At 41.4% G+C, this 16,140-nt stretch overlaps 1 protein-coding gene across 1 annotated transcript; it reads right to left on the bottom strand.

Moving 5' to 3' along the window:
* Nucleotides 1-481: 481 nt before the first annotated feature.
* On the bottom strand, nt 482-16,048 carry LOC309544342 (uncharacterized protein). The gene is made up of 5 exons (XM_082243245.1): nt 15,920-16,048; nt 10,263-10,330; nt 4,584-4,654; nt 3,364-3,525; nt 482-571 (listed from the first exon to the last, which is right to left on the bottom strand). Exons 1-5 carry the CDS (start codon nt 16,041-16,043, stop codon nt 526-528), a joined length of 471 nt encoding a protein of 156 aa, XP_082099371.1. The 5' UTR covers nt 16,044-16,048; the 3' UTR covers nt 482-525.
* Between the last annotated feature and the right edge of the window lie 92 nt (nt 16,049-16,140).

The raw sequence follows: 16,140 nt of genomic DNA, 5'->3' as shown, positions 1-16,140 counted from the left end.
AGGTTCCCCTGCCGGCGCTCCTGGCCCCTCTCTCCTACAGAGTTCCCCTAGAGCAAGCAGATTGCTATGGGAACACCCCGCTGTCTCCTCATTGGCTCACTGGCTTCCGATTGACAGTAGCTGTCTCAGCCAGTGAGGAGGAAGAGACCCGGAAGAGCTGAAGGTTTTTTTACCTTCATGCAAAGAATGACTTGGTAGGTTTGGACACTCATCAGAGTCACTTCTAGAGATGAAGCGGACAATGTTCTGTGAGACGCATTTAGAAATGTATTGGCGATCTCTCCAGTACTCCATTAACTGTTTGTAAAGTACTATAAATATTTAGTATTTAAATATATGAGCATCTAAAGAAAGGTCTAATTGTTTTTACTGATACATCGTTTAATGACAGATAAATAAAAATCTTTGATTTTAATGCACGTTTTTCACTAAAATGAAGGTATTAGGAAAGTCTAAATATGATTAATGGCAACCAACTCTCATCTGTTTATGAATAAAGGCTTCTTGTGACTGTAGGACCCACTGTCAATTGTGATCTCCTTGATAAGTCTTCATTTTCCTCCTCTGATATCTGCAGAAAAAAGATACACAGCATGAGTAAAATATTAATTCTAATCATCCAAATACAGTGTTCCCTCAAAGTGAACTTCTCTGGTCTGTCCCAATACATCACAAGAGCAGGCAAGCGTGTATCCTAACCAGATGCTCACTCTAGAAACGCAAGGTAACCGAGGCCTTAAAGCTAAACTCTAGGAACAAAATAATTTATTTATATATTTTTTTTGTGGCTATTGAGGCATTTAAACTGTATATTGTAAGCACCAAATGCCTTGGCAATCCCATGTATAACCTTGTTAAAAGAAGAAAGTAGTCTTTGGAGAGAGACCAGCAGGTCCACCTACCTACAAGACCAGTTAAAGCCTCGTACACACGTACCGATTGTCGGCCGTAAATATTCGGCCGACGACCGATCGGCCAATTGTAGGCTTGTTAGTATGATGCTTCCGACGGCCGACAGCACATTTTCGGCCGAACGGAATCTGTCGTGCAGGCATTAAAAAACTTTTGTTGGCCAACACCAGAACGGCCAATTTTTCCCCACGAGTACAGATTTCGGCCGACAGACAGCAGATTTGCAAGACTGGGCATGCTCAGAAAAGAAAAAAAGACAAGAAGAGTTAACCATCGCATGACATCACTTCTGCAGTCGGCTGTTGTTAGCCGACAAAATTTGTGTGCTGTCTTTTGCAGTTTTCAACAGACACGACAGCCCTGGACAAAAGACGTACGTGTGTACGAGGCTTAACTCTACACAAGGAGAGAGCAGCAGTGACCAGTTTATTACAGGAAACTCATGCACATAGAAAGTTTCACAATGCATTACTGCACAGATCTGGAATACATATACAACACACACCAAAATTCAAGTAAGAATACACATATATTTTATATTAAGTAACTGCTTATCCTGGAAATCAGCTTTAAAAAGTAACTCCTTATGTTAAGAAGAAAAAAATCTCTCTAGATGCTCAAGGATTTTGACAAAAGTTTGTACCAGATTCCTACCTTTTGTTGCTGTGAATAAATACAGTAGCTCTTTGTTTTACAAGACTGATTACACAGTCATTCTGAATGGGAGTGACTGGTTCATCATAATCAGCTGATGCACTTTGTGTTTCAATGAGGAAAGCTGCACAGTCTGCATTCCTTTAGAAGGGATGAACCCTTGGGAAGTGTCTCACCAAAACATACATTTCTATTACAAAGGGAGCCTACAAATGTATCTTAGTGAGAACTTAGACGAGTCAGTTACACAAGTAGGAAATAACATTTTTTGGAGGCATTCTGAACATCAATTGTGTACAGAATGTTTTCAGGTTGCCATATTGCATTTCATCTTACAGAAAATTACAGCGTCACAGACTGAAAAAGGACAGGTCATTTTAATTAACATTAACTTACAGCATGGCTTGTGTGATTGTTAGATCATCTTCTGTGGAACAGGACAGCTGGAAAACCTTGTTCGATCAGCAGCTTACAGCCAATTGGCTGCAGTGCTGATCAGTGTATTCTTACAGCAAAGAGTCCCAGCAGGAGGAATTTCTGCATCCACATTGCTTGTGTATGCAGGAATCTTTTTTTTTTTTTGATCAAAAAATAAAAACACAACAGTGTGCACCCAGCTTTTGTTTGAAAACAAAAAAATGTAGAGACAGTATATACTGTATACACACACAATTTTAAGTTAGGAAAATGGGTATAGGTCTATCAGTCTTAGGTCCGTTCCGTTTTTCCAAAAATTCCAGCAATATTGGGTTTTCTGTCGTCAATAAATCTTAATAGTTCCCCTAGGCTTTAGGACCTACAACGCAGCACCTTAGGCAGCAGTTTTTCCATGCTAACTTTGGGTTGGGGTTGCTGGCTTGACGCTTATCCTTTGTCTGAAGTACCGGTTGGGACTGGCTATATCAAGAAAAAAAAAAAAAAAAATTTCTGACCACAGCCAGGTTAGCCTAGTACTACATACGCTAATAAATCTCTTTAATATGAAAAGGACTTAAAAGTTTGCTAATAATTTCATTAGCATCACACTGGTTTTAGTGTTCAGGAATTCAATCAGTTAAGATAGATTTTCCCTGCAGATTGCTAAAGCTTTTCCCTCCAAAACAGCTTGCTCCTGTAAAGCTCCCCCTCTCTCTTGTTGAAAAGGTACAAAGAAGTGCGTTTGCTCGATATGAACTTGCATGTTTGTCAAAAGACCATTGATAAGGAAAACTTGATGCAGGGAACCCCTGTAAGGTGCTACTGCCAACTTGCTTTTAAATGATGCAAAATCTGGGGCCACTATTTCACTTCACTACTTAATGAGTGCCCTGAATCAAGCATGCGGCTGATGTTTAAACTCCCCCCATGTATACTTGACTCACCAGGCAAAGCCCCTTTCACATGAAGGTTTCAATCAGGTCTGCCTGTCTGTTTTTCAGGTGGACCCGATCGAAAACTCCATTCTCCTCTATGGAGATGGGTGTAACAGACGTGTCCATTTACATCCTCCTACATCCAATGTGATCAACTAAAAACAGACAGATTGGGATCCATTCCCCTTCACTCCAGCAGGTCAGATGATCGGAGAGCGGAATGTGTCCCCTCTTGTCATCTGCCTGCTCAGCGGAGATCCCCTGCCCAAAATTGAAAATGTAATGCTGAATAGAATAAGAGTAAAAGTCCATCCAAGAGATATATATATATATATATATATATATATATATATATATATATATATATATATATATATATATATATATATATATACTGATGTGAACAACCTCTAAAGGAACCACCAAGGCAAACTGCCATTTTTACCTGTCTATCTTCTCATTAATCTGGTTCATTCTTTCAGCTTTTTTCTTTTTATCCTCCAACAAACGTGAAAGGAGCTCTTCATGTTCACGCTCAATGCATTCAAGCCGGTTTAGTAAGGTTTCAACCTCCTCTTTCATTCTTTGAGAATCTCCACAACAGGAACTACAACATGGTATTATAATATTGAGAATGAAGCTTTGACACAAAAATAAAAAATTACACTTGTCAAATAATTGATCGCAGATCTAATAGTTATGTAACTAAACTGAGATTATACATTATGCCCTACAGGCATCTGTAAAAATAAAGAATGTCCTCCACTCACCTCCCATATTACCATGCCAGTTAAAAGGCTGGTAAAACACCAAGCATTGCTTCCTCAGATGTAAATGGGATAAAGCTAGTTTATACTGCACTACCAAAAAATGGTATTTAGATGGGTGCTTGGGAAAGCTTTGGATAAGCACTACAGTAATGTACGGGGTAAATAAAAGTATCATGTTGTGTTGCCTGTCATTTTCTGTTAACACAGGTCTAAACCATTAAAAAGCAAGACAAATGCTTTGTCAAATATTCACTAGTGCAGTGTTAATTTCGTCGACTAAAACGTTTTCGTCGACTAAATTAACATAATTTTAGTCGACTGAAATATGACAAACAATTCAGATGGCTAAAATACAACTAAAACTTAAAATGCATTTTAGTCAAAAGACTATAACTAAATCGAAATTTGCTGCCAAAATTAACACTGGTGCATGCTCAAAGCTTAATACCATAAATAATAGCATATTCTATTTTTCTGTCCAGGACCAGCAGTAGTATATAATGAGTTTGGAAATTGTAGAGAAATGCTTAAATAATGCATTACAAATTACAATTGAACTACACCCATTCGATTATAGATAACTAAAATGTACTGGAGTTTTAGTCGACTAAAATGTACTGGAGTTTTAGTCGACTAAAATGTACTGGAGTTTTAGTCGACTAAATATGACTAAAACTAAAACACTTGCAGAAGACTAAAATGGGACTAAAACTAAAATGCCATTTTAGTCCTAAGACTAAGACTAAAACTAAATTGAAATTTGCTGCCAAAATTAACACTGCACTAGTGCTTCAAATAAAAAAATTAAAAAAATAGCAGATATGGTCTAGAAATCACTCAAAATAAAATCCACCCATGAGATCTCTGATATATTTAAAAATTAAAAACTTCATACCAGTCTCCATTATTCTGAACGACTTTGCTGTTGGACTTCTGGCTAGAGATCAGTTTTCCTTCTTGTTGCTCCTATATAACAAAGTAAAGTGCAGATAAAAACACTAATGCAGTGCCCACAGGCTGTTTTTATAAAATAATTTTTGATGTACTGTATGTGATAAATGGAAAAAAAAAGCCATTGCTCTGTGAACATTGTTTGCAATGTCAATTGTCTTGTGGGAAAATATGCAGTATAGACTGGATTTCCAAAAAAAGCTTTTGTTAGCCCGATTATCAGAAAACAACTAAACTGAACTTAAATGGTTTGCCAGTGATGGACAAGTCCATCAAAAGGAGTAGCCAAAGGCCCTTAAAACAACATAACTATTAAGCATCTAAAGACCTTGAAAACGAGTTGATGTAATTTAACACATTATCTGCTTTCTTGAGACGATGAACTTTTTATTTTTTAATTGTCAAGGGAAATCGGCAAAACAATACAGAACAAGACAAAAATCACATCAAGTCACTTCAAGTTCAAAACGTTAACAAAGTCAGTAGACATTAAACACTACTAATTGTACTAAAAGTGACCAACAGTGCAAATCACTGGTCACTCAAAAGTATTGAGGGTTTGGGGGGGGCGGATAAATGAGCTGCGAATAACTTCTTCAGGAACCAAAAACCTTCACCTGACTATAAAAGAGGTGATCTGCAGATGACCTATTTTAGAATGATAAGAATATATTTTCAAACTTACACATAAATATTGGATAAATAACCCAAGAATCAAAAAACCTTGCCAGAAAATAGAGCTGCACGATTAATCGTATGAAAATCGCGATCTCGATTCACCCCCCCCTGACGATCTAAACCTGACATATGCTCCATTCTTTGCATAGCTGCAGCTGTGGAAAAAAAAAAAAAAAGCCTCCCGCAAACAAACGCCATCAGAAAGTCTCCCAGTAACTATAAACAAAATGATTACATTGTATCTTTTCCTTCCCTCTGCCAGGGAGAAAGGAAGTTTAACCTCTTAAAGACTAGACCTTTTTCTGACACTTGCTGCTTGCAAGTTAAAATCGTTTTTTTTTGCTAGAAAAGTACTTGGAACCCCCAAACATTTTATATATTTTTTTAGCAGAGACCCTACAGAATAAAATGGTGATTGTTGTAATATTTTATGTCACACTGTTTTTGCGCAGCAGTCTTTCAAACGCAATTAATAGACTTTAATGAATAAAAAAAAAAACGTAACAGTAAAGTTATCCCAATTTTTTTTGTTACACAGAGAATCATGATCTTTATTCCAAGCTAAAAAATCGCGATTCTCATTTTGGCCAGAATCGTGCAGCTCTACCAGAAAATGGAGTATTGGAAAGTCTCCATTTTGTCAATGCCAAAGCCACCTCTCAGTTATATTTTTACATACTGTAGGCCTACTTTGTTTTCCACATCCGAATATATAACGCAGCCCCCCACTGTTCTTGTACCTCCACTGGGATGGTAGCTGGGGAGTCAAACACCAGTGTGGGGTCAAGTCCCAAGAAGCCAACGCATTTTATCCCAACGCTGGACTTCTTCAGGACCTCAGTACATCAAATTTGAAAGAAGTTTATCTATTGGCATAAACTTCATATATATGAATGGAGTTGTGAGATATGCCAGAACCAGAAGTACCATGGTAAACCAATACATACAAATATGATGGGACAACGCAATATAAAAATTCTGTTTAAGATGGATGGTGCAGAGAGGAGGCGAAGAATATGCCTAATTATCTGCCTCAGGTTTCAATATGCAAGGTGGCATTATAACTTGCTGGATAACACATATTTTGTTTATGAATTGATTGTTTAGCTAGCATGCATGTTAGAAAGTGATCTTTTGGTATTTCAGTGGAGATATATTTTAACCACTCGCCGACAGCCGCAAGTACATATACTGCGGCGGTCAGCCCCGGCCAGGCAAAGTGACGTACCGGTACGTCACTAGCCTGTCACTCGCTTGTGAGCCAATAGCGGGCGGGCGGGCGCACGCCCGCCCCAGCTCGTTCCCTAACAAGTCAGTGCATGTGACCGGCGGACCCGATGTCCGCCGGTCACTCGCGATCGTTCGCCGGGAAGGGGGAAAGGCAGGCGGCTAATGTAAACAAGCCGCCTGTCATTCTCCTGTGTAAAAATGGAGATCACACGGTTCTACTATGTAGGACCGTTGATCTCTGTTCTTACACCAGTAGCCATGTCCCATCACAGTTAGAAACACGCCCCTAGGACACACTTAACCCCTCCCTCTCCAATACAGTTAACCCCTTCCCTGCCAGTGTCATTTTTACAGTAACAATGCATATGTATAGCACTGATTACTGTAGTAATGTCACTGGTAACCCCAAAAGTATCAAAAATGTCAGTCAAGGGTCCGATCTGTCCGCCACAATGTCGCAGTCCCGCAAAAAAATAAATAAAAAAAACGCAGATCGCCGCCATTACTCGTTAAAAAAAAAAACAACAAAAATGAGAAAAATCTTTCCCTTTGTTAGTAAACGCGATAACTTTTGCGCAAACCAATCAAAATACGCTTTTTGCGATTTTTTTTACCAAACATATGTAGCATAAAACAAAATTGGCCGAAAATGTTAAAAAAAATGTTGATTTTAACATTTTTTTTTTGGGGGGAATTTCATATAAAAAAATTTGAAAAATATTGTTATTTTTGCAAAATTTACGCTCTTTTTTTGTTTATAGCGCATGATAAAAAAAAAAAAAAAAATCGCACAGGTGATCAAATACCACCAAAAGAAAGCTCTGTTTGTGGGGAAAAAAAAAGGAAGTCAAATTTGTTTAGGTACAGCGTCACATAACTGCGCAATTGTCCGGCAGGGCCGAATAGCAAAAAAGGCCCTGGTCAGGAAGGGGGGTAAAATCTTCCGGGGCTTAAGTGGTTAAAGGATTTTGACATGTGTGTAAATGCTTGAGAAATGATTTGCTTACTGCAGAATTTAATTGGAATACAATTAGAAAAAGCATTTCTATTACTTCGTCCCTTACTTTGCAACCTGTTACACAGATGTATTAATTTAGTTTAGGTATCTTATAGCCCCTTAACTCTTTACAGAGAAAGTTTAAATTGGAAAGGATGGGGAGGTCAGCTTTAAAGATATTTAGAGAAGCAACATTGCACATTTTTCTATTGAGGAGGAAAGGTGTGTCTTGCCATTTAGCATGTAAAATATTGATTAAAAAAAAATTATATTTTTTTGGGGGGGAATACTCAAGAGTGGTGCCCGTGTGACTAATCCATATGATATTTACCAGCATACATTCAGATATCTTGCTCAAACTTAAAAAAAATGGACTTCGTCTTTGCACTTTTTACACAATATACCTATTCCCTAGTCTGAGTGGTATTTTCATAGGAGTTTATATTTATCCAGCTATTCTTCTCTCCATAATTTAATAGCAGAGGGACCAGCTACTGTAGTTGTGTGGAGAGATAACAGAGGACACTGGATTTTAATTTCATAAAAATGTACAAGGATAGAACAGCAGCACTGTTTGCAAGTTTTTCAAATTACCCCGGATAAAATGAAGGTTTTGTATGCTCTTTAAAAAGGTTTTACAATGCAGGTTGTCAATTTGGCTACAAACACAAAGGGATTTTTTGCTAAAAGAAAAAAAATATATATTTTCTAAGTTATGGTAACATTTTTGGAAGTACTACCCAAAACCTCTTTGTACAATGTCCCATATTTGTTTGATTACTGTGTTACTGCTGGGAAAATCTACCTTCTACGTTTTGTCCTGGTGGCCTACATTGTGAGAAGAAAAGGGAAATCCAATATTGTGAGTGGTCACAGAGTATGTATTTGAGACTCACTTGTGCCACAGTGATTAAAAAGTGTAACTAAAGCCCCAATAGTTTTTAAAGTTTTGGCTAGAGTGGGAAAATGTTAAAAACTGTCAGGTTTTTATTGTCGTCTATCTGTACATTTCTGCGACTGACTCTCCCTAGGGATACATCCTCTTGGTTTGTCCTGGGTAACCTTGGCACCTGGAGAGAAAATGAGGGGAAACCAAAGTTTTGAGTTGTCACTAAAAAAAAAAAAAAGTAGGTGATTGGAAAATTTCCAATGATTAAGGGCCTGTTCACACATACTGTGTTAGGTAAAAATCCTGTGGCTTTTATAGAGAACTGGCTGCTGTCTACTTTTGGGCAAGAATCCTTTACTACCATGTTTTCGGTGGAACATGCTCATCGGGTGTCCATGAGACCTCTCCCTCCAGGTGCCCCCCCACGTACTTTCATCTTTAAGCTCCTCAATTATAAGGACAGAGACACCATCCTCACTAAAGCTAGGAGCATGCAGGGGAGGCTAAAAATCGATAATTCCAGGATCTCCCTGTTTCTGGATTACTCCGCGGAGGTGCAAAAACAACGGGCGAAATTTGTGGAAGTAAAAAGGAGATTGCGGGACCTGAACCTTCAATACGCTATGCTATACCCTTCCAAGCTCCGGGTGGTGGCCTGGGATGAGGTGCTGTTTTTTGATAAACCTTCTGCTGCTGTTCAGTGGCTGGATGCTAATGGTGGGGCCTTGAGGGCGGCTGCCTCCCCCAGGTGGGAAGTCCCATAAAGATTGTGACTGTTCTCTGGAACTTTTGGACTCCGTTTGGCTGGTAATGGATTTCTTGTGTTCTCCTATAGTATATAGAACTTGATGTTACATGCACTTTTCCTGTTTTGTCGGGAGCTCTTATGCTGCACTAATGGCTGCTACCCCTCACATGGATGCTAGTTTGGAGGAGACTGCAATGGTATCTGTGGTCCCTCTCCGGTTTCCCCACTATAGTCCTGACTGGACACATACTGTGTTGACTTTTTATTGCACTGGAAGAATGCAGGTCACCAGATGAGCATACTGTCCTGTTTACAGCACAACACTGTTGTCATGTGCAGTGCAAAGTCGTCATCACCCTCAACAGACTTGAGTATATGAAAATTTGTATTTTTTGCTTCTGACTAGTCTTAGTGAAACAGTTTAAACAAATCTAGAAAGCAAGTTCTAAATGAATTCTGAGTTGTGTATTAAAGTAGAATTCCATGTAAAACTCAAATACTCTTAATAAGGCTCCCTCCTGTCTCCTAACACCTATTTGGATGAACCTGTGTAAGAATACTTTAGACTTACCAATTTTCAGGCTGCTCCGGTCACATGATCTCCTGCCAGTGCCAACTGCAGAGGAGAGGACAGAGGAGGACAGAGTGCTCAACAACAGCTGGTAAAGCCTGGAGCGGTGATGTCACCAATAGGCCCCTATGGCCCATCCATTATCAACGCTCCCTTCTCTCTCCTGCAGTCGCCGCAATCTGACTGGACTGGAATGGCCAGAAAATAGGCATACAGATCTTTCTTACACAGATTAGTAAGAATAGTTAGGTTTTGCCTGAATTCTACTTTAATATGACTGCAAGTCAGAAGCATCTCATATGCACTGCAGACAAGATATTTCCCTGAAGCAAAACAACTTTTCAGAACCTGCCACAAAGCTGCACAACTCTATTGGAGCATATGATAAAACAAAAGCATACGTTGGAGGTTACTTCCACTGAAAACTGAAGGTCAAAATGAACAGTAGATCCAGATATACTGTATAGACAGTTGAAAATGATCATATATCAAATTATTTATTTTCCTCACCACCTTCGCCTGCAATGTGTATTCTCTCTGGACAGCCTCTTCCTCTTGCTGATCTAGTAGCTTTATATCTGTTAAAATGAAAAAGAATCAACAGTACTTTGTAATAGTAGCATTTTTGTCTTATACCATAACTATTGACTGAGCCTGAAGGAGTCTGGTCTTCTTTCAACCCAATGAACTACCTACATAAAATACTTAAATTATTTTATCATTGTGAAAGCAAAATTTCCTGGTCTGCCAACACATCCTGGTCAGAAGAGATCATGGTTTTCCAGACAAGTCAGACTTCCACCCCGAAACCGGTCCAGCCAATATAGGGAGCTCAACAGACAGGAGGATGGACGTTCAATAGTAGGCAAGGCAAACATGAATTGCAGGAAAGAAAAATCTCTTGTTTCTGCCATCAACACTTTCAGTGTTGATGTGGTAATCCCTCCTGCAGAGCTATTGTGTTCCATCAGCGGGAGAGCACAGGGAGCTGTCTCTGCCGGGAGAACACAGTGATCATTGCTAGCAGCTACAGTATAGCCGCCGGAAATAATCACATGTAAAAAGCCAACATGCTGGTTGTATCCAAGTCGCTTGATGGATTGACTGGTACATTCAACCTGCCCTTCGAGGATTCAAATCTCGGCTGGTCCCTGCTGAACTGGCCAAGAATCAAGCCACCTATGGCCCGGCTTAATGCAGATTTTAGGGTTCAGTACAAAGTGACACAGAGCTCAGTCACGTTACATTTATTCTGTTTTAAAGTCTGAACAGCAAAGGACATGGGCATATTTGTTTGCAAAAAAATGTTCCATACAGGTATTAACCTGACTGATGGATAAAACTTTAAAGCAAAGTCAATGTCCTATCTAGTGGCATTTCAGTATTGCTTCCACTAACATTAGTCTTAAATACATGATTTGGCCAGCAGGTATCTATCCCCTTTGCTGAGAAGCTGAATGGCCATGCCCCTACTTTTGAGCAGGAAAAATCATTGACGGTTTACCAGTTGTATGCCACCCTAAACATTGCTTTAGTTAACATAAAAAGGTGCAACTGAACCAGAAAAGTAAGCAGGAAAAAAAATTAAACAAATCTGCAACAAAATAAAGCAGTTTTTTATTTTTTTTTTGCAATTAATGTATGCTTTGCTAATCTGGAATGTCGATTTTGCGTGCAATCTCTGGGGCGCCAGGGATGCACTTCCCTATGCAGAGTGGCAGCGCTGTCTCTGTGTTAAGACTGTGCATGCAGCAAGGGCAGAAAGGAGGCACACATCACACCACTGGCGCTCATTGGAGGGTGCTCTGGGCCCCAGTGCATGCCGCCTATTGTAGTCTTAAAGCACAGCTACTTAATGAGACTCAAACTTCAATTCCCAAAAATCACCTTAGTGTCTCCATTTAGAACCCTGTTCATTAGGTTGCTCCCCAAATGCCTAGGTAAGCAGTCTACAATGGATAATATGGGCAATGGACTGAATTGCTCACATTTGAAAAAAGAGGTAGTATTCGCATTGCGATGCTGTGCAGCAAAAATGAAGCCACATTTTTAACTCCTATAATTCAAGACCAAGGGAACACACCATAAACTCACCCGTAGTAATTACAGCACATTTATCAACTATAAGTGGGTTGGAAAAGAAACCCACTTCTTTCTTAATCCAATAAAAAAATCACTTGGCTGGCATCTGGGTTGTGTTATTAACTGCTCGTTAAATGCATCAAAAACACAATAATTTGGTAATAGTTACCTATTTGTATATACAGTATGTTAAAACTGCATGATACTAGGTACAAAAAAAAAAAAAAAAAAAGAAGATCAATGCAGTAAAAGGAAACCTTGTTAGTAGGTTAGATACAAGCTTTGTAAATCTAGCCCCGTTTTGATTTGTAAATTTTCAACAAAAAGATTTAGGGAAAAAAAAAAAAAGCACATTGGTTTGCTTTTGGTCCCATTCACGCTGGCATTAGAGGCGCGCTTGTTGCTGCTCCCCAAAGCCTAGTAAAGCAGCCTACAGTGGATAACATGGAGATTTGGCAAAGCTGTTCACATTTGACAAATATGTAGCGTTTGTGTTCCGTCAATGTGAAGCTACATGTTGAGTCTGGGAGGAGTTGAAGCTTGCCAGCTCCTTCCATTGAAGTCTATAGTACTGCCGTGTAAAGAGGCATGTAACAATTATGCAGGTTTACAGCACGTTGCATCAAATTTCAGTGAAGTGGAAGGTGGAATATTAGAGAGGTTAAAAAATAAATAAAAATCACTTGCGAGGGTGTCTGCCAGACACTGTCTGGGGTGCATTTTTTAAATGCACATTTAGGCTCGGTTCACACTAGTGTGGGCCGCGCATGCCGATTGCAGGAATCGCATGGATTGCCGCACTCGCATTGCGCTGCTCTTGCGAAACGCGCAGGTCTGCCATTCATTTTGAATGGCACCCCGCAGCGTAATTGCGGGTGCGGCAACCACAGGAAAAGGGTATGGTCAAAAAGACCATGCAGTTTCCCAGTGGCCACATTTTTAAAATGCACCTTTTTTGTGCGTTTTACACATCAGCCCATCCAAGTAAGTAAACGCAGGAAGCACGTCCCGCACTAGTGTGAACCGAGCCCAATGCTTCTAAAACGTGCGTACCGCTATAGGCATGTTGGTTCTAGGGTAAACCAGGACACACATTAAAGAGGAGTTTCGCTAGCTTTTGTGTTTGTTTATTAAAAGTCAGCAGCTACAAAAAGTGTAGCTGCTGACTTTAAGCCCCCGTTCACATTAGGTCGCTCCGACTTAGGGGGCGACCTGTGAAGTTGTGTGCAGCGCGACTTTGGCGCGACTTGCACGGACTTCACATAATGGAAGTCAATGCAAGTCGCCTCCAGGTCGCCCCGAAGTAGTACAGGACCCTTTTTCTAAGTCGGAGCGACTTGTGTTGCTCCTATTAGAACGGGTCCTGTACTACACAGTGGGAGCGACGGTGCACGACTTGTCAGGCTGACCAAGTCGCCTGACAAGTCGTACCAGTGTGAATGGAGTCTTAATAAACACACACTCACCTGTCCTACAGTCCAGTGATACGGCCGGGGGGGAGCCTCTGTTCTCTCGGTCTTCTCCCCGTGGTGCCGGAATCTCTAGCGTGGGAACTCAGCTGTGACAGCTTGCAGCTTCCCAACCGGGTGCACACTGCACATGCGCGAGTCGTGCTGTGTGTCCTGAATGGACGGACAATCTTCTGGGACCTGTGTAGTGTCCCAGAAGATTCCAGGGAGCGAGGGAGGGGGGAACTTACGCCCAAGCCGCATAGGCGGCCCGAGCGGAAGTGGGAGCCGGTGCTCCGTGAAAAAACCATACCCGTGAGAAAATCATACCCTCGTCACTTCCGGTGCACCTACGGAGGGTATGGATTTCTCACGGTACTTACACTTGCCGTAATTACATTAAAACAGCTCCTCTGCAACATAAATCATCTCCGCTCCTTCCCCTCTCACTTCCCTGCTCTCGGCTAATAAATATAAAAGCGCATCACGGAGCCGAGATCTCCGTCATTTCCATACACCCGCCGCCGCTTTTATATTTATTAGCCGACATCAGGGAGGTGACAGGGATAGCAGAGGAGATGATTGATGTTGCAGCCGAACTGTTTTTATGTAACCGCCGCAAGTATAACATTACACACAATACCGTGATTATTTCATTCCCTCCGAGCATGCGCACTCCTCAACTTCACAGCTGTTCAATGGGTTTTTGGGGCTCCGAGCATGCGCACTGTTACGCTGCTCAGCTGTTTCGGACAGGAAGTTACGAGGGTATGGAAATCTAACGTTACACCGGTACATGTCAAATCTAGGTACCTGCCCCCCCCCCCCCCCGCCCCCAAAAAAAGAGAAATGACACGCCAAATGTGGCATGTCAGGGGGTCAGGACCACTTAGAGCTCTTTCACACAGGCGAAGCGTTCAGATCCGCCTGTCCGTTTTTTTGGTGGATCTGAATGGTCCCCCCATACATCTCTATGGGGCATCGGGTGTCAGCGAAGACATGTCCGCTGACATCCGATCCGTCAAATCTGGATGGAAACCCTATTTTCCATCCGTCCAGGGGATCGGATGAGAACGGACAGACGGTCCGTTCCCATTCCATTCCCCCATAGAGCTGTATGGGGGACTGACAGCTGTGTCTCCGCAGTGTCCGCACACAGCGAGAACAGCTGTCATCCTCCTGCTCCTGATCGATCCCCCGCTGAGATAAACTGAGTCTGTCTGAAGGACGCAGTGTGAAAGGGGCCTTAACCACTTGCCGACCGCCGCACGACTATCTACGTCGGCGGTCAGCCCCTCACAGGCAAACTAACGTAGGGCTACGTTGCTTGCTTGTGAGGGTCTAGGGAGCGAGCGCGCGCCCCCGGGGGCGCGCTCCCGCTCCCGCGTGGTCACGGACCCCCCCGCGCGTGTGACCAGCGGACCCGATGTCCGCCGGTCACTCGGCGATCGGCGGGGGAGAGGGAGAATGTCAGGCAGCTTGTGTAAACAAACTGCCTGTCATTCTCCTCGCTGCAAAGACACTGATAAAACGGATCTGGTATGTAGATCCGTTGATCAGTGTCCTTACAGCTAGAGCCACAGCCAATCACAGTAGAAACCACGCCCCTAGGGACACACACAGCCCCTCCCTTCCAAATATAGTTAACCCCTTCACTACCAGTGTATTTTTACAGTAACAGTGCATATGTATAGCACTGATTACTGTAGAAATGTCACTGGTAACCCCAAAAGTGTCAAAAATGTCAGTCAAGGGTCCGATCTGTCCGCCGCAATGTCGCAGTACCGCAAAAAAAAAAAATCGCAGATCGCCGCCATTACGCGTTAAAAAAAAAAAACAACAAAAATGACAAAAATCTTTCCCTTTGTTAGTAAACGCGATAACTTTTGCGCAAACCAATCAAAATACGCTTTTTGCGATTTTTTTTACCAAACATAGGTAGCATAAAACAAATTGGCCGAAAATTTTTAAAAATTTTGATTTTTACATTTTTTTTGGGGGAATTTCATAAATAAATAATAATAAATTTTTCATAAAAAAAATGTGAAAAATATTGCTATTTTTGCAAAATTGACGCTCTTTTTTTGTTTATAGCGCGTGATCAAAAAATCGCACAGGTGATCAAATACCACCAAAAGAAAGCTCTGTTTGTGGGAAAAAAAGGACGTCAAATTCGTTTAGGTACAGCGTCGCACGACCGCGCAATTGTGCGTTAAATTCACGCAGTGCCGAATCGCAAAATACCCCCTGGTCGGAATGGGGGTAAAATCTTCCGGGGCTTAAGTGGTTAAAGCGGAAGTTCCACTTTTGAGTGGAACTCCGCTTTAATTACACATGTTGTGTGGCTGATTAAGATGGTAATTAAACTCACTTAGTGCCTGATGTGCATTATATTAGCTTCAGAACCTGTGTAAATAATGTGTCCTGGTTTAAAGGGATGATGTGGCAACCCTAGTTGGTTCGCATTACTGTCAGTGCTAGAATTTTTTGCAAGTGTGAACTTATCCTAAAAGCAAACGGTTTTTATGTGCACCTCTTCAAAAACGTATATGCAATTGCATTAGGCCTTCTGTAAGGTTACTGTTACACATTAAAGATGTTCTAGAAAACACAATCAAACCTCCCGCTCTCTATTACATGATTCCACCAGCTTGCCGTAGTTGCCGAGCTGCAGCTGGTCTCTCCTTGTCAGCAGACGTCGGATTTGCTGCTTCCACTGCTCTTCCATGTCACGTGACCAGCAGCGTCCAGACGCCGCCATATTGCTACACCCATAAAAAGGCTGTGAATTCCGCCCGCTCTTACATTAACTTTAACCACTCCGGCCAAAATGTAACCTCCTCCTAGAGTTGGACAGC

Source organism: Pelophylax lessonae (assembly GCF_965119305.1).
Source record: "Pelophylax lessonae genome assembly, chromosome: 1".
Lineage (NCBI taxonomy): Eukaryota > Metazoa > Chordata > Amphibia > Anura > Ranidae > Pelophylax > Pelophylax lessonae.
The sequence above is the reverse complement of the archived record's forward strand: the minus strand, read 5'-3'. Positions and strand labels throughout refer to the sequence as shown.

Bases quoted from the DNA above. Each gene is read 5' to 3' on its own strand.
- LOC309544342 (XM_082243245.1), bottom strand. From the start codon at position 16,043: ATGGCGGCGTCTGGACGCTGCTGGTCACGTGACATGGAAGAGCAGTGG. The intron at 4,655-10,262 runs GTGAGGAAAATA...TTTGTTATATAG, and splicing joins ACACATTGCAGGCGAAGGTG to GAGCAACAAGAAGGAAAACT. The intron at 3,526-4,583 runs GTATGAAGTTTT...ACCATGTTGTAG, and splicing joins GTTCAGAATAATGGAGACTG to TTCCTGTTGTGGAGATTCTC.